Source organism: Engraulis encrasicolus, chromosome 21 (assembly GCF_034702125.1).
Source record: "Engraulis encrasicolus isolate BLACKSEA-1 chromosome 21, IST_EnEncr_1.0, whole genome shotgun sequence".
Taxonomy (NCBI): Eukaryota; Metazoa; Chordata; class Actinopteri; order Clupeiformes; family Engraulidae; genus Engraulis; species Engraulis encrasicolus.
The window spans coordinates 24,338,489-24,356,748 of record NC_085877.1 but is presented as its reverse complement, the minus strand read 5'-3'; the positions used below and the strand labels follow the sequence as shown (position 1 = coordinate 24,356,748).

Sequence of the window (18,260 nt, the reverse complement as noted above, 5' to 3'; positions counted from 1 at the left end):
TGAGATGCTGGTTAAGAAACTACAAGGCAGCGGACCCCAGGAGGCTCGCAACCCCGGGTGAGGACGTGTGTGTGTGTGTGTGTGTGTGTGTGTGTGTGTGTTAGTCTGTTTATCTCTCTTTGTACATACTTTCACGGTCAAATCGCTTTGTTGCTTTTCTCTATTCTTGAAATTTGCAAAACAGTTTGAACCTAAACAGCCTGGATCACCTGCCAGTCTCTTGCTTGACAGAGATTATCTATAGATTTTGAAGTTTTTTTGTGTCAATGACTCATCAGTGCAGGGATGTTTAGTCATAATGTACGGATAGAAGAGTAAAATTGATCATTAGTGGTGGTGTCAGTTGAATAGTGCACTTTCAAGAGAAATTCCATTGCAAACTGTGTTTTACATTTGACAAGTGTTGTATATTAGACTTAAACCAATGTAATGTTTAAGTATGGAGTGTTAAGTACAGTTGTGTCTGTCTGTTGAAGCATGAAGAGGGCCAGCTCTCTCAACTTCCTCAACAAGAGTGTGGAGGACCAGTCACAGGTCTGTATGCAATACAATGTGTATTCTCAATTTACTTTTACCTTGACTTTTAGTGTATGATGGGAGAGACATTGTACGAAAAGAAAATAAAGGTCCGCAACACTGTTAAAAAATATGCCATTAAATATTTGGGAGCATTTAACAGTGTTGCGGACCTTTATTTTCTTTTCAGTTATCTTACGTTTGGTCCAGCACCTGTGCCACTGATGTGCGCGCATTCTTTGACTTTCTGGAGAGACATTGTATGAACCATTTTATTCTCACCGGTTTTAGCATAGTTTTAGATTTAGCCACATGGGGGAGCACTTCATTTTATTATAGATCACATAGCTGATGGGTAGACCTATAATTACAGGTGCCCACAATCAGTGGGTAATGAGGTTTGGACTGGAGAAACGCACGGGTCTTACCGTAGCCGTGTTTGCCAGCCAAACTTGGCCAGCACACTTTAATGCACAGCACGGAAGGTGAACATAGTTTCTGTAATAAAATTCATTTTTGCAATAAACGGGGACCAACCATCGGCTGGAAATGCACTTTTTCCTTCGAGTTGAGAACACCTTCAGTCCAAGCTGAGGCTCACAGGGCAGCCTCCACAGACATGTTTTGTTTAGTTATTGAAAATCTAAAAGTTTATATAAATGTAACCACACTGGGGGCCTTTCCCATTTGTATTTTTCTACCCCCTACCCCTTACCCCTCCAAATGTAGTCTGCCTGACCGAACCCCACCTTTTTGAGGGCTACAAAGCCCTCCCCCTTACCCCTACCCCTCTGCCTTAACGACTATTGGGATACCCCTACCCCTACACAAAACGGAGGGGGAGGGGTAAGGGGTAGGGCCAAGGGGTGAATTGAGATTAACTCCGGGTTAGGTGGCTTTTTAAGCAGCACAAAAACAATGTTTCGCTCTTACACCTGCGCTGTCACTTACTCATACTGTATCATACTGTATCATTATCAAAACTTCACGTACAGCATCTCTCTCCTCTAATCCTCATTGGTCTCTGCTCCTGACAGGATGCTAACGCCGGCCTATCGGAATCGAGAGGACTGAGCGCCAGCAACGTGGACCTGACTCGCCGGAACTCTCTGGTTGGCTAAGCCAATAGCTTTTAAAGGGGGGCGGGTCCAACCTAGAAATCAGGGTCCAATCAGGACAGGCTACCAGCTTCCAACTTCAGTCATGATTTCTTTATGCCCGCAGCAGACGTTCTCACTCTGTTTTCCTTTTTCTTTTAAATACAGTAGAGAGAGAGAAAAAAGAATCACTGGAAGAATAAAGAGGCTTTTTTTTTTTTTATTTTTTTTTTATTTTTTTTTTTCCGACACTGCTCTCGGGCTAACCTTGAGCTAGCTGCTTTTGCTGTACATTTGCGCTCATATCATATGAAAATAAATGATCAACATTTACTTAGACATAGATTACAAAACAAAGAGACACTTTAGCATGCCGCTCACTAGACCTGAACTTTTCTTTCTGGAGCAGAGGATTATCCTTACCTATCTAATCATACACCCCCACCGCCCAGTGGTGTGGGAGAGGTACTGCAGGCTGACAAAATTGTGAGTGCACCCATGGTACGAATTAGCCACACACATACATAAGCTGAGGCATAGATACAGTATGTCGACTTAACATGTTTTTTTTCTTCCCGTGGCGCTGCTAGATTAAAGAGAGGTTTCCATGACAACACAAAGTGTGTGGAGGTGGAGTTGCTAATCGCCAAGTAGCATGAACATGTGCTGCATGCTCACAATCTCCCCCCAAACACAAGCACACACGCATTTATTACATGCACTCACTGCACTAGCATGCTAAAGCTAAAAACAAACCACCTCCATTCCACAGACCGAAGAATAAAAAAAACAAAGAGATGGGAGAAAACATAGCGGAGAAAAAAAATAAACACCTTTTTCTTCCTTTGCCGTTAGTGAGACGAGAGATGCTCTTAGATCAACTCTTTACTGCATTATTGTGATTATATTTAAAGAAAAAAAGGATTTTAAACGAAAAAAAAAAAAGTGACCGCAGCACTGATTTTGTTTTGGTCTGCGCCTCACATTTTGCCTTCTGATTTGTATGTATATACGGTTTTAAATTATTGACTCGGGTTCGTTTGTGTTTTGCTCTGTTTATTTTCTTTGTTTTTCGTTGTAAATAGTGCACAGGGACTTTGTTTACACTGTAGAGCTTTGGGGTGGGGTGGGGGTGCGGGGTTCGTCACTGGAGTTATTAAAAATGAGAGATAAATAAACTGGAAAGATGTTAGTGGAGTTGGGGGGGGGGGTGACTGCAGAGCAAGACAGATGGCAACTATATCAGTGTTTTTGTTTGGCTCAGTCACATTTGTACGGTCACTGAAACACACACACACACACACACACACACACACACACACACACACACACACACACACACACACACACACACACACACACACACACACACACACACACACACACACACACACACACACACATTCACACAACCCAGAGTGTCTGTATGTTGAGCACTGATCCAAAAAAAAAAAAGTTGTTTGTGGCTCCCACCCCCCCACACACACGCACTCATGTTGTTGCTGACAGTCGTTTGATATCTTTTGGTACAATGTGTATATAGAAATATAGAAATGAGAGACGTAAAGAAAACAAAACAAAAAAAATACTACACCAACCATCTCAGACTGACTAGAATGTTTCTTCCTGTGCTGCATTTTGTTTCCGTCTTGCTCGTGAGTCATCACAGCAAGAGTTACGAGTAGTTGGAAACAAATTTGAGACTTTTTCAAGTCGCCGTAAGCTTTGTATTAGTCGTGGAAGCCCTTTTGGTTGCTGGCTTTGACTGGACTGGAGTAGGCTAACTGCATATTCTGCTTCTTAAAAAAAGAACGGGTGATTTAAAAAATAAATAAACTGGAAATTATGTAAGAAATCCAAATGTAACCTCAAATCATACAATTTCTTCCCTCTTGTGCTTTCTGGTTTGTTGATTTTTTTATTATTATTATTATTATTTTACTTTCTTATGTCCTGTTGTGGTGTTTCACTTGGCCCTTGTTGAATTCTGCACTTACAGCAACTGAACAGTAGGGGGCACCCAACAGCTTCCATTTCACAGACAGACAGAGATATGCTACCTTTACTCCGCTGGACCTAACTAACTTGTTGACTCCCTGGCACATGTTCTTTGTCTTCTTCCTCGCAGACTGCAGGTTGGGGATGTGACCTTTAAGGGAGACGAGACACATTTGAATGTTAAAAAATGGGTTTGCTTACTAGAATGGTCAAAGACATTGTCAAGTGGGACCCAAGAGGGTAAAAGAACATGATTTGGGAATGATGGGAGAGGGGGATGAAGAGAGAAGGAAACTTTTGCTGAGAAGGTTGAAAGATTTTGTTTGACCAAAAAGCAGTTCAGCCAGGCTGCTTAGGAAAGTGGGAAATCGGACCTCTTAACTCTGTGGCCTTGGTGTAGGATTCAGGCAAGGCTTTCTTGGTTAGTTTTGAGGCAAAGTCTTGGTTAGTTACCCTTGCTGCTTCCTGGCAAAGATGTGATGGATGGAAAATGTTTTTCCTTTTTTGGATTGAAGGGAAGAGGAGAGCCCTTGGGAAAGTTACCAGGGGAAAGAATGTGAAGCAAAGACATGTGAGAACGAAAGGCAAATAAATGATGAGAGGATGAGTCATTTAAGAATGTGGTCACCACTCGATGTGCATTTTAGAAATCATGTGTTACTTCAGTGTATATTTGTCGTCTCAAACATGCATACGAAGGCAGCCTTTCACCATAACCCTACATGCTGGCTGGATTTTGAAAGCTGTGTGCGTGTGTGTGTCTATTTTGTGTGTCTGACTATTTGGACAGCCATTAGGCTTTCTGTATTGTTTGTACTATGTGTTGCTTTCTTGAAAAGCTCTCATGAGCCATAGTATTTCTTTTTTTTTTTACTTTAGAGAAGAATATTCCCCTCCGCAAAATGTGTGTGTGGGCGAACATGTGTGTCAGTTATCTATCTGTGTCAGTTATCCTTCTTCCCCCCATACTTTCTCTCTCTCACACACACACACACACACACACACACACACACACACACACACACACACACACAGTCTGATGTAGAATATAGCCTGCATATTCTATTGAAGTAGAATTGAAGTATATTGGGTATGGTTATAGTTCTACTGTATTCCTGAATCGCTCCACTGGTCAAGTACTTAAGTGTGAAGGGGCCAACCTCCTGTATATTTTAATAAAAATGTTCAGTAAATAAATGCGTAATAAATAAACGATCAATAAAATCCTAAGTTCCACTTTTCAAACTGGAAAACATAATGCTGTGAATGTGTTCATTTTCTTCGAATAATTGAGAGTGTGGGTGGTGGTGAAAGTATGGATCATGCAAGTCGCATATCAATTTTTTTACCATTGTACTGTAATCAGTGTGTTTGCATGCATCAGCAATGCAATCCTCTACGATATTATGGACCTACCCTATATAAGTTACACTATTTATAACTCAACATTTTATTAGCCTAGATTAGTGTTTATTAGCGTATTAGCCTAGATTAGGGCGCTCTACAGTTCTCCTAGGGGCGTTGGGGATACAGCTGAGATGGGGCGATCCTGAATTGACATTGGGGGCATTATTTTTTAAATACTACGGGGGCTGTTAGTAGGCTTATGAGGTCAAGGGGACGTTTAGTCAAAAAAAAAGAGCTGAGAACCTCCAGCCTTTATAATGATACAGTACATACTTTATACACTTTTCATACTTCAAATTATCTTTATACAATACTGTATATGGACCTTGAAGTGTAACCAGGTTGTGTTCATCAACAGTTGTGATCAATGAAGTGTGTGCAAGTATGTGTCAGAGAGGAACAGAGATAGCAGATAGACATAGGAAGTGGCCACTTTGTCCCTGGCATCTGTTACACTGGGCCGTGCCATGCTGATAAGTTGTACATACCTACAAGTCACAAGTTCTGAGTTGGATTTCATAAGATCTGGTAGGCTTAAAGGTATGAGGATATAGAGCCGCCCAGCAGTTGAAGTCATAATAGGTTAAACTTGTATTGTATAGGATGGTGGCCAGAGTAGGTATTGCAACTATGTTGCTCATTGAAACCAATTTGAAATCAACTGCCAAAACATATTTTATGTTTTTTTTAAACTAAATAATCAACTAATATTTACTAGTGTGGCCAAAGTACAGTACAGTCGCTAAAAATAAATGCAGGTTTATAGAAATTCAAAATGACATACATGGAGAACATCCACCTTTTTCATGTAAGAAAAGTACCACTTTCCCAGTAATAATGAATAGCCTACTTATATTTTGATAGTAAGTATTTGGGGAAAAAGCTAACATTTGTGAATGGAAGTCTGAAAAGAAACTGCAAAAATATTACAATGCACCTTTGAAGCTTTTTTTTCCACATTTCCACTGGGTAGTGGAATGGGCCTATGGAATTGTTCTTGTAACAGGAAGGCTGCACATTGTAATGCCATGCCATTAAACCCCACATTGCTTCAGGGACTGACCAATACCCATCGGCTAAATAACCACTCTTCCCTTCAATATTCCGGGCATTTTGGTTGCATCATGCAGTGTTGAACTGGCATGGGTTGGTTGTATATATTCTAGTAGGGTAAATGTAACTTGTTTGCTGCAACTTACAACTTAGTCGTACATAGTCTTATACAGATCACCCATTCAGTGCACTCTCCCCCAGTTGATCGTAAACCTTGCTATGCCAATCACCTGAATGACACATTGTGGGATGAAATGGCAAGAGAAGCTACGTCATTGACTGACTTCCATACACATTGGCTACGATTCCATGACAATAATTCAGAATTAAATAGCTCCATTGAGTTCCCTTTGATCTTTCTTTTAATTCCAATTTAAGAAGTGTTTACATGACGTTTTGAAGCAGAATTAAGATTTCAGAATTAAAAAGGGAGTTAATTCCGAATTAAATGTCTCATGTAAACGTAGCAAATGATAGGGACTTGGTAATCTAATATCACTGACACATTCACTGAAAGAGATGCTTAATTTTGAGAGCATTACCGTACGTTATATTTAAATAAAATAGTGGCAGAAGGAGATCCTGGTTAGGGTCCAAATCAGTGGTTCCCAAACTTTTTCGTATTGGGACCCCATTATGACATCCCAAATATCTGGGGACTCCATACACATTTATGTGACTGGAAAAAAAAGACTGAGCTATAGTCATTTGTAGGCTATTAAACCAGAGATAATTGCATTTGGCATTTCAATTGGAAAATATATTCATTTTATATAAGGCTTAACATTCAGCCGTATGTTTCTTACACACCAAGGCATTGCAAGCCACCCCATATGGGGTCCCGACCCTAAGGTTGAAAACCACTTGTCTAAATCCATGTAGGATTACCACTGGTTGTGGTCAAGTAAATGCAGATAACCAAGGGGTGAGGAACATCTTTTTTTATTTTTCAAAGACAAGCGCTACAAACCTTGAGTAAAAAAATAATTAAAAAATAAAAAGTAGCATAGTATCAAGTGTCTTCGTAGGATCAAGCCGTATGTACATTCCCACTGTAGCTTTTGTATTACACTGTTTAAAAAAGGGTGTAAAAAAATACAAAAAATAAAAGTTCAACTTGAAGGAAGATGAATCAGCCATGAGCTTGTTAGATGTTGGTCCTCAGTCAAACTTGGTGGCCTCCATCATCTTTGCCACCTTTGCCTCAGTCCTCTTGACGAACTCCTCCCTCTTTCAAGAGAAAACAAAAATGCAGCTTTAGTGTCAGTTCTGGCAGGCTAAGGTAGTTAAGAGCTTAATGCTTATAATTTGTCTCAGGTCAGCCAATAAACTCTCCTCACTCCTCAATTGCTTAGTGTACATGACGATTTTAATTCCGAATGAACTCACTTTACATTACGCTTTCAAAGTGGAATATAGCTTTATTCAGAAATAAACACTTCACAACTCGGAATTAAATGAAAGATCAAAGTAAACTGGACGGAACCATTTAATTCGGAATTATTAATTCGGAATTAACGTCATGTAAACGTAGCAATTGATCATTGACAAATTTGGTGCCTTTAAAAAGTCAACGTTTTTCTTGGGTGCTCAATTCTTTGCAACCCACGAACTCCCCAGCTCCAACTTGTGCATGACAAGACATAAGGCACGTTCGTGATGAAGCAGTGCTGCTTTTGCTAGGCAGCGCGCATGCTGACTTTGCCCGTGTGATGCATTCTGGTTAGAACGATCGAGCCCATATACTTCTTGTCATGTTGCCTGCTCTGTTCATGGGGGGGATAGTTTGTGCTACTACGCTGCTGCTGTCCAATGAGTCTAGCCTCCTTGGTGCTCATGGAAAAAGAGGGGACTCCGATAGGCTACAGAGCCATACTGCCAAATTCCAATTCACAACTATTCAATGAAGAAATTGCATTTAGAATTTCTGGTCTTGTGTTTGATTGCAATTGACATGATAAAATATTACTACACAGACTACCAATATTAAAAAATATTGGCCACATAGTGAAATGCCCTCAAGGGAAGAACAAAAATACAATAGATAAAATAGTGAACAAAACAAAAATGTAAATTACTAATACACACTCTACCAAGATTAGGACTAATATTTGGCTACTTAATAATAATCGACCATGTACTTACAAGTTCCTCTGGCACGAGTGCTAGTAGGCGTTCTTGGTATGGCAGCAATTCTTCTTTTAGGCTTGTCAATTTGTTCTTTTCAGCAGCAACTTGTTTTAAGTACCCTTCTTCTGTCGCCAAGGCTGAGGCTTCATCTTCATTTTGCTTCCGTGCCCAGGTGAAGAATTTGTCATAAGTGTTAAATACAAGGGCATCCAGCATTGGTTTCGGGACACGGCTTTCTGTCGCTTTCTGTGGGGAGAAGAGATCTTCAGTTCTGTAATGCAGCTTCAGTTTTGCCCAAAATTATGCTGGTGATGAATATTGTAATTCAGCCAATAACATTTCGAACACATCCCAACAAGATAACATGCAGCCTTGTAATAATATAGGGCATGCAGGTAGAACTTTGACACAGGTAAATGGACCGTGGTTCACAGACATCACATTGATTCTGAAAAGTACCATGATATTTCCCAGGCTGATAAAAGGCTGGGGGGTGGAAACACCTGCTATACTCATGAACGGCGTGACGTTTTCCATGTGCGTTACGCCCATTTATGGGGGAAAACAACCCATACAAGTCAATTGGTAATGTTGGGGTTCAATAAACGAAAGATACGGACCTGTAGACAAGCGTTGTTCACGCGCAACATGCCGAAAGCGTGTTGTGTTGCCGGCTGTTCAAATAATATAGCCAAACAGCCGTGGCTGAAGCATGGAATCTGTTCATTTAGGTTAGCCGATGTAGCATGTAAGTCAATGAGACATTCGGTTTGTTTTCACCCATAAAGGGGCGTAACGCAAATTTAAGAGCAAAGTACCCGGATGGCCGTTCATGAGTATTAGCACTCACCACTCTGCTCCATTGCAATAGGCCTACTTACCACCATGGTAGCCATGGCTTCTACCAAATCGTCACCACAGGCACCTCCACTTCGAGGGGGTCTTCTTGGGAATGCCATTTTGTTTGGAAACACCAACTAAACGAGAAAAGGAGAACATAGAAAAAATGATTCATTTGGGAGGCAAAAAAATACCAAGAGAGAAGTTCGTTTTGTGTGAACCAGAGTTATTGATCAGAGGCTCTAGAATAGCCTGCAGTGCACACTGTTGGCCTGGTCTTATTAGGTAGGGATACACTACCATGCCAGTAGCCTATATACATTCGGCACGCATACAGTGTTTGAGGCCATTCGCACGCAGGCAGTGGTGCATCAGCCAGGTACATTCTGGAAGAACGCGGGAAAATGAGGGGGGCGGATATGATTAATTTAGTTTATGTCAGTAAAAAGCTAGCTAACGAGTAGGCCTACGACACCGCCTCCTGCAATCAGCCAGGCTGACAGTGACAGGTGAATGGCGATTGCCCCACGACTGACAAACCCCTATTGTAACCATGTATGCCGCCTACTCTGCGTTTTAGGCCTGAAACAGCATTTTGTAATAGCCTACCACTAGGCCTACTAGGCGAACAGTCCGCGGCTATGTTTGTTCTCCCCAAAACAATGTGGACGGACTGGCCGCCACGACAGAAAATAGCAACAATTTTGAACTTCAGGCTTCAGACTTACTTGAGATTAGTGGTGGTGGTGTTGAAATGGAGCAACGACGAAGTTCTTTGTTGACAACGCGAGCTTTCTGCGAGGAGCTGGATGATATCTTCGGACGATATCTGGAGACAGTGGAAGTCTTCAGGTATGCCACAGGTAGAAATGTCGATGATTTGACAATTTTATCTTATATGTAGCCCCTCCTTTTTCATGCATAAACCAATAGACTACCAGGTGATTGCTGATTGGCAGTTGTGGCGAATTCATTTTCATTTAATCACGCCCTCTTGTCATTGGCAAGAATCAAATTAGGCCCAAGTAACTAGGCCTACTAGAATAGGCTACAAATATTTAGGCGCAGGTATGCTATAGGCTATAAGAATGTTGTTGCCTTTTGTTCCAAGTAGGCCTAATCCAGGCTATAAAATGTTTTGCATGTTTGGCAGGGATTTTTAAAAAATGTTTTGCAGGGATGTCAATTTTATTCAGGCCTCAGAAATGTTCATTTAATAGCTTCAATAATACCTATGATTGATTTGCTGTCCGAAGGCTAGTGGGCGCATTTATCCAAAACTGCTTACATGTTTTAGCCTACAGGCTATTGGTTACAGTCTCTGGAGCAATGTGGGATTAGGTGCCTTGCTATGGGCACTTCAGCCATGGATGGAGGCGTAGGGAGTGGGATGTGATTCAAACCTGCAGCCTTAAGTCTACCTGTTATACTCAAGTAGGCCTACCAGTAAGGCCTATCTGAACTCAGAAATCAACATGACATCTGTACATGCCACAATATTAGGATGTAGGGTTTTTTTGTCAATGTAAACCTCTTCCCGTTGAAGGGTGCTTGCTTGGCTGGCTGTGTTGTTCCAAAGTCACGACTCTGGTCTCTTTCACAGCATTGCCTGTAGACCTAAGATGCACACAGAGCTTTCCATGTTATTCGCATGGAAATGTGGGGAAAAACAAAACTCATGTGTATAGGCTACTTATATAATGGGCCCTTAATAGCCCTTAATAGTCTACCGTTATCTCTAGTCTATCACCAGGCAGTTGATGTAGTGATCTCCTTGCCACCTCCTGTCCCTCAAAAGGCTCATGTGGAATAGCCCTACGTCACACTTCCCATTCCACAGTAGCCTACTAAAGACAACTGCCAATTTAGCATACAGCCATGCAGGGCCGCTGACAGCTTTGGCTTGGCCCAGGACTAAGTAATCTGAAAGGGCCCACCCAATACATGCAATGTAATAAGGACCCAATTCTGCCCCTTCTCCCTGGGCCCAGGATAATTAACCCCTTTGTCCCTTGCCCTGTCTACTTCCCTGCCACCATGTGTATTGCAAACAATTAACTCCCTTCCCTTCTCACCTGGCATATTATCAGTGAAAACCTTGCTGTGTAGCAGGCCCTTCAATCTGCCTTGTGTGGAGGAATAGGGATTGCCACCCTTCAATGTACTGCCGCTGTGTGTGTCTGTAAGGCACAAATGAGACACTGTGGCCTTCAAATACAAGACAAATTAAATTAGTTACTCTGGTGGCATGGCCACAATCTTTGGGAAACGAAGACTGAGGTGTGTGGAGTTTACTGTAACTAAGAGTATTTAATAAGGCACTGCTCGGAGGCAGTTGGTGTCCACTGCAGTGTGGTTGTCACTGGTTGTGCTTAAATAAGTGCAGAGACCGGAATGTACTTGTGTTTATTGCTTTAGTTTTCAAATACAAAGACATAAACAAACTAAAAAAAAAGAGAACTCATTGTGTAGATTTACAAGTAGTGGTTGTGTTAGGGGGGGCCCNGGGGGGGGAACAAAAAAAGCTGCTTTTTTAAGCCTCTGTGGGACATGTTGAAAAGGACCCATTTCTCAAAGTCAGATTTTTAGTATGCCATTTAGCAGGTCCAATGTAGAATCTATGGAAAAAAAACCTTTTGTATCCATTTTTGGGGTTAAACCTATATTTACCCATCTAGTTTAACTACTAACAATTTTTTTTTAATAAGGCACTGGTGGGTGTTCAAAGCAGTGTAGAATCACAACTGCTTGTAGTAGGCAAGTAAACACAGAGACAGGAGTGTATAATTTTGTTCTTTATTTTTGAGAAGACTAAGAGCACAGAAATATGAAACTTGCGTTTAAAAACAAACATAAAGTGCATATTGTTACTTCAAATCATTTGCACCTTTTGACTGTGCAGTTTGTTTTAAAAACCAAACGGGTCAACAAAGTGTTTAAAAAAATTATGGGGGGGGGGGTAGATGGGGCAGGCGAGAGCTTGTTATACGTGAGCTCTCTTGGCTTTGGTCCTCAGCAGAACCACTTTCTTCCATGATGTGGGTGAAGAAACATGTTAAATTATGCTAGGCTAAATAGGCTACCAATACAAAGAAGGAAGAAGAGTGGCTGCTATATGAAATGCTGCCATGTGCATTTTGTATTCATTTCTTGTTTCTTCTTCTCCTCCTTCTAGATGCCCTTCTTTCCCTCTGTGCGTCATTTTGCCTGGGGATTAATAAATACTCTACTCTTCCTCCTCCTCTTGTTGCATTATTGGTTTCCTCTGGCTCCGGGGCGCATGGTTCAGATGGGTCTAGTGCATAGAGAAGACATTTCTCACGGGCAGTGGCTACATATGCAGCCATCTCTTCTCTCGTGATACCATCTTTGCATGCAGCCTTCTGTTAAAGAAAGAAAAGTGGAGTGGTTACTTTTTTAATTCCGAAGGTGAAAAAGTGGATCGCACTCGGGTTCTTCTTTTTTATTTTTTTATTTACATAGCAGCAGAAGTGTAGACAAACGTTTCGGCTGTTGCCTTCGTCAGTGTCTCCACTACTACTACTTTTTTAATCCCAAAAAGGGACATTAAAGGTGCCCTATTATGCTATTTAGAATAACTTTCATTGTTAATATTTTGCTTTACTGTGGTTAGTGGAGTTAATTTTGAATGATCACTTGTTTTCATGTCCATTATTTTTTATCATTGTGTACATGCACCCTACGCCGCCTGTTTGAAACGCGTGGAAGTGCAGAATGAAACAAAAATATATAACTTGGGCCACAGGTGAGTGTAGCCTCCAGTCTAGACCGATGCTGTAGCCCATTGACGGAGCCGATTTATGAATTGAAAAAAAAAAAAACATGCGTAATGGAATAAACTTGTGAATGGCGAAATCCTACACTATCCTTGTAGGCTACACTATTCTTGTACACTATTTTGTACACTGAGTGGTGTATTCACAAATAGGATACATCTCATCACAATACTGTCAAATTCAGATAGGCCTAGGCTATGTGGCTGCGATGAACAAATGCGCATTAGGTCTACTGTCTCTGCAATTAATAAATGGTCTGTGACATCGTCAACACTCCATCCCATAAGCAGCAATGTTAGGTACAGCATGACGTAGACCCGTACCGGAAACAAAAGCTATAGAATGTTGAAAACCCAACCACGCGTTCTCTGACAGTTGAGAAATAGCGTTCCTGCGGCAGAGAAATTCTCCCCCAAGAGGCCAATTTGTGAATTGCGTCTTTTACCAAGCTTTTACAAACAACAGATGCTGTGTAACCCAATAAATGGGTAGTGGACATGGAAAAGCACAATAGGACCCCGTTAAGGAGTCAACCACCCTATAAATAGGGGACATAACATTTTGCAAACAGAATATAAGGTTATACAGTACACTATACTACAGAGATGGGACCAACTCACTAATTTGCAAGTCGCAAGTAAGTCTCAAGTCCTTCCAATCAAGTCCGAGTCAAGTCACAAGTTACGACACATTTGACCAAGTCAAGTCCAAGTCCAAGTCGTGCCAAAGCCAAGTCAAGTCCAAGTCCAAGTCTTATTTTTTCCAAGTCCTTAACAAGTCACCTTGTATTCTATGTGCAATGTTGACAGTTACTTTTGGTCATAAATTCATTACCTCTCGACACTGCTTTGCATGTCCCCCTTTGCCAGTCATGTCTCTTACATGATTTATCTTTTTTTGAGCATGGTTCGGCATGGTTTCTGGTTTGACTAGGTTTAACTATAAAATGAGGCATGGTTTTAATCTGAAAACTAACCATGGTTTTACCACGGTTTATAATTATTCATTTAATTACACCTAGTTGCCGCTTCTTTTATCCAACGCACATATTGGTGACAGTGCTTGGAGCAATGGGAGGTTAGGTGCCTTGCTCTTGCTCAAGGGCACTTCAGTCATGGATGGAGGTGTAGGGAGAGGTTGGCCTAAGGGTGGGATTCAAACCTGCAACTCTGTGATCTTCAGTCCAACTGAGCTCCCTAACCATTACACCACGGCTGCAAACAAGTTTTTTTGGGTGACCATGCAACCCACAATTTACCATGTTTTTTTTAGCATGGTTTGTAACCATGTAAACCATAGACACAAACCATGCTGAAAAAACATGAAAACCATGAATAACCATGATTCATGGTTAGTCAGGAACAACGGTTTACAAAAAGAAGAAAAAAACATGGATAAGCCATAGTGATACTATGGATGGTTCAGAGTACTTAAAGAGATCATGGTTACTACAGTAAAACCATGAAAGATTTTCGTAAGGGGATCTAAACAAAAATAGTAGACCTACTGGTACTTGTGTAATTAATGTACTTAAACTGGTGCTTAAGTGTACATTGTTTAGTTTTTCTCTCTTTCATGCATTTTTCACACACAAATGAAAAAAAAAATATATTCATTGACTTGGACTTGCTATTGCAAGTTATTGCAAGCTAAAACTGGCAAGTCAAGTCAAGTCTCGAGTCAATATTGTACAAGTCGAGTCAAGTCACAAGTCATTCCTAATATTGACAAGTCAAGTCTCAAGTCGAGTCATTTGTGACTCAAGTCACAAGTCAGTCCAAGTCACAAGTCACAAGTCCACATCTCTGCTACACTATATAAAAAAAGAATCATACATCGCAAAGGCTGTGCAGTATGGATGGGCTTATGGTCTTCAGAAATGTAAACATTTTTGAAGTTTGTGTGCAGAAAAAAAAAAATCTTAGTCCAGGGGTGGGGAACCCATGTTTCGAGGGCCTTTTGTGGCCCTTGAGGCCATAATATATGGCCCCTGATTTTAATGTTATGCAGTTTCAGATGAAATATGACAAGTTGACATTTTGTAAAGGAATCTTGGAAATGACATTAAATACAGTGAATTTACCTCCATGTCCTCTAGGGCTTTCATGGCATCTATAAAACTTTGAGGGGCATCATCTGGGATCTCATCAGGAACATCAGGTACCGGCTTGTTTGGAAATAAAAACTAAAAAAAAACATGAAAGGAAGACAAGCAGAACCTTTGAAGATATTGATTTAGTAGACATCAACATTATTTTGCAGTGTGTAAATTGTGGATCAAACAAAAAGCTGCTTAGCGAGTTTGAGATTTTGCATGTTGAACTACACAGTAGGCCTTGGGACCAAAAAAACAGACTGGACATTTTTGGCCTAGACCAGCCCTTGCACAGCCCAATCGACTGTCCATGTTAAAGACAAGCACAGGCCCGGGGGGGCTATATGCCAGATTATCGGTCCTACCCTGCCTATCTTTATAGTAATGACATAAGGTTACATATTATTGACATTGGAGACCAATGCCAAATTCAAAAGGCATACATGCCATTCTTGCAGTCGATGTGACATCAATTTGGAGTTTTTAAAAAAATCCGCGTTGTTCGCATCATTTGCGGTACTGATGTTAGTGGACAAACATGACATGTGATTGTTTGGCTAATTAACTTAGCACGCCAAACTAGGCATTACAAGCAAAGTGCCCGGATGGCCATCTACAAGACTGTAGGGGCCTATTGGTAGAATCAAGATTCTAACAGCTTCATTGGCTACGTGACATGAAGTTTTTAATTTCTGATTAGTTCTGTCGACCAATGTACTGTGATCCTTCATTTAGTTCCGAATTGTGGTGTTTAGATTACGGTTTCGAAGCAGAATTTTATTCACAGTTAATTCTGAAGTAAATGTCTCATGTAAACGTGGACACTGTTTAATAGAAAATTTGATTGAACGAAAGGAGTGCATCTGCGCGAGTGATTTTGGAAATAACCTCCGTTTGTGTATTGCATTAGGAAAGTATCATTTCCTCTTCACCCCATCCTCTGCCTGAAGGAGGCAGTGCAAAACAAGGCTGAAGTGATGGGCCTACAGTAAACTTACCGAGTCGTTCAGGGCTTTGATGGCATCTAAAACATCTTGAGGGGCATCATCAGGGAGATGAATAGGGATGATCTCAAATTGAGACTCAAAAGATGCCATTTTGTTTGGAAATACAAACTGAAACACGAAGGGGAGGGAGGGGACAGAAGATATTGATTTAGTAGAGGTGAGCACAGTTTTTGCAGACAGTGAATCATGACAAACAGCCATTTACAATAGTAGCCTAGATGCGTATATCCAAAGCAACACAGTTATTTAGGAACAGGGTATTGGTTACAGGCCCTGGAGCAATGTGGGGTTAGGTGCCTTGCTCAAGGGCAATTTGGCCATGGATGTAGGTGGGACATTCCAGGATATTGGTACATTTCCTGTCCCACCACTTACATATCAAATGTGCATTTCCAAAATATCTGAATTACTATTTTTTGTGAACAATGTACTTGTTATAAGACAAACTGTAAAGTTTGGTGGGAAAATAAGCTCCTTAAATATTATTCAAAAGGCCAAATATCTTTGGAACACCCCAAAAAATGCCCGTTTTCTCTTGTCCCACACATTGGGTTACCAACTCCTTTGCCAAATTTAACAATTAAAATAAGCTCTAAATAAATTACTTCATCTTGTATGTTGTTGATATGCATCTCCTTTACTTATGTAAATAACTTCTTTGGTCTACATTGTATTGCCTGTTACAGTTTTTATGCTTTTAAGTTGTGTCCCACAACATGCGCGCAACCCTGTTACCATAGGGAATTTTACCTGGCAGGGAAAGAGTTAAAAACATTTGCCTACTGTCACAAAGGAAGTTTCATTACAAGGACATTTTCTGCCCACATGGCAAGACCAAGGGTGAATTCTCTAACATTTTTTAGTTTTTTTCCCCAAATATGTTTGTCCAAGTTGTGTGTGTCACTCAGTGAACGCAACCCTGTTACTCATATTGTAAGACTAACATTGAGTAGAGTCAAAATTTACTTTATATATTTATATAACCATGTTTGTCCTTGATCTTGTACACATAGATTAATTTTACAGTTAGCATCTGTCCCTGGGGTAAACATCAACTTAGCCTAGATTTGCAACCCTGTTCCTCGCAACCCTGTTACTGTTGTATTTTTATTACATTGATTATTACATTGAAAAAAATATTTGATACCTGAGCTTGACGAATCAAACTTTTTGATAGTATATTACCTGTAGTTAATAAATATATGACCAAAAAATATCAAATTGAAGATCAAATTTTCAGAAATTTTCACCCCTGAAATGTACCAAAATCCTGGAATGTCCCAGCTGCTGGTTGGGATTCAAACCTGCAACCCTCTGATCTAAAGCCCACCACCTCAAAACATTGAGCCATGGACGTTAGTTTCCGAAAATGTCCATGTTAAGCTGCATACTAGCCCGTGATTAGGTTAAATTTACATTACATTAGACATACAGTATGACACTTTTATCCAAAGTAACGTAAAGACTAGATCACAGGGTATTTGGTCTCTGCAGCCATATGAGATAAGATGCTTTGCTCAAGGGCACCCTATAGCTGGGGGTGTAGCGAGAGGTCAGGGTGGGATTCAAACATGCAACTGTGATCTAAAGCCGATCTCCTTAACCATTAGGTCACAACTGCCCAAGGTTACGCATAGGCCTACTATTGACAATGGAGATAAAAAGGTACCATGCCTACATAACAAAAGTTTGATTAAGTTTGTTATTCAGGTGTAGTTGGAACCTAATTTAACCTTTTAAACCAGTGGGGCTGTTGCATTGATGCATCAGCTGGTTTCTTGAGATGCAATTGAACAGAGGCTGATTGGGCATATACATGCTATTCTTGCAGTTGATGTGACATTTTTTAGTAAAACAATTTCTGCGTTGCGCTCATGGCTTGTCGTGCTGATGTTAGTGAACAAATACAACAAGCAATAGTTTGGCTAACTAACTTTAGTTCACTAAAATAATGTTTTGCTAGGCAATACAATTACAGTGCCCGGATGACCAACTATTAAAACTATAAACACTGTAGTTTAATAACACAAATGTTTGACAATCCAATAAAAAGGCAACCATTTCAAATTTCACAGGCTTACTTGATGATTAGTGATGTTAAAATTAGAAATCAACAAATAGTTTTTTCGTTGCTGAAGCGTCAAAATGTCGTGGAGCTGGATGGCTTCAGACAAGGAGACAATGGTGAAAGTCCTCAAGTAGGTGAACTGTGGAGCCTTCCTACAGGGACCTTGCTACTTAAGTTTCAGCTGAAATGCCTCCCTTTTTATGTGTGCACCAATAGGCTAGCAGATTGGCAATTGTGGCAAATTAAATTTCA

At 40.6% G+C, this 18,260-nt stretch overlaps 1 protein-coding gene and 2 long non-coding RNA genes across 3 annotated transcripts in view; 1 reads left to right on the top strand and 2 right to left on the bottom strand.

Moving 5' to 3' along the window:
- LOC134437017 (kinesin light chain 2-like) overlaps positions 1-4,869 on the top strand; it is a 31,650-nt gene extending 26,781 nt beyond the window's left edge. The window contains exons 15-17 of the mRNA XM_063186443.1: positions 1-57; positions 477-534; positions 1,554-4,869. The exon at positions 1-57 is cut by the window's left edge and continues 68 nt beyond it. Of these exons, the coding sequence (XP_063042513.1) occupies positions 1-57; positions 477-534; positions 1,554-1,637 (199 nt within the window). The 3' untranslated portion in view covers positions 1,638-4,869. The remainder of the gene's footprint in view (positions 58-476; positions 535-1,553) is intronic.
- A 2,128-nt stretch (positions 4,870-6,997) lies between these two features.
- LOC134437016 (uncharacterized) lies at positions 6,998-9,918 on the bottom strand. Its single transcript, XR_010032310.1, has 4 exons — positions 9,770-9,918; positions 9,083-9,178; positions 8,217-8,447; positions 6,998-7,301 (listed from the first exon to the last, which is right to left on the bottom strand). It is a non-coding gene; the product is annotated as an uncharacterized LOC134437016 (long non-coding RNA).
- A 1,905-nt stretch (positions 9,919-11,823) lies between these two features.
- LOC134437652 (uncharacterized) lies at positions 11,824-18,179 on the bottom strand. Its single transcript, XR_010032458.1, has 4 exons — positions 18,022-18,179; positions 15,932-16,048; positions 14,922-15,023; positions 11,824-12,424 (listed from the first exon to the last, which is right to left on the bottom strand). It is a non-coding gene; the product is annotated as an uncharacterized LOC134437652 (long non-coding RNA).
- Positions 18,180-18,260: the final 81 nt, after the last annotated feature.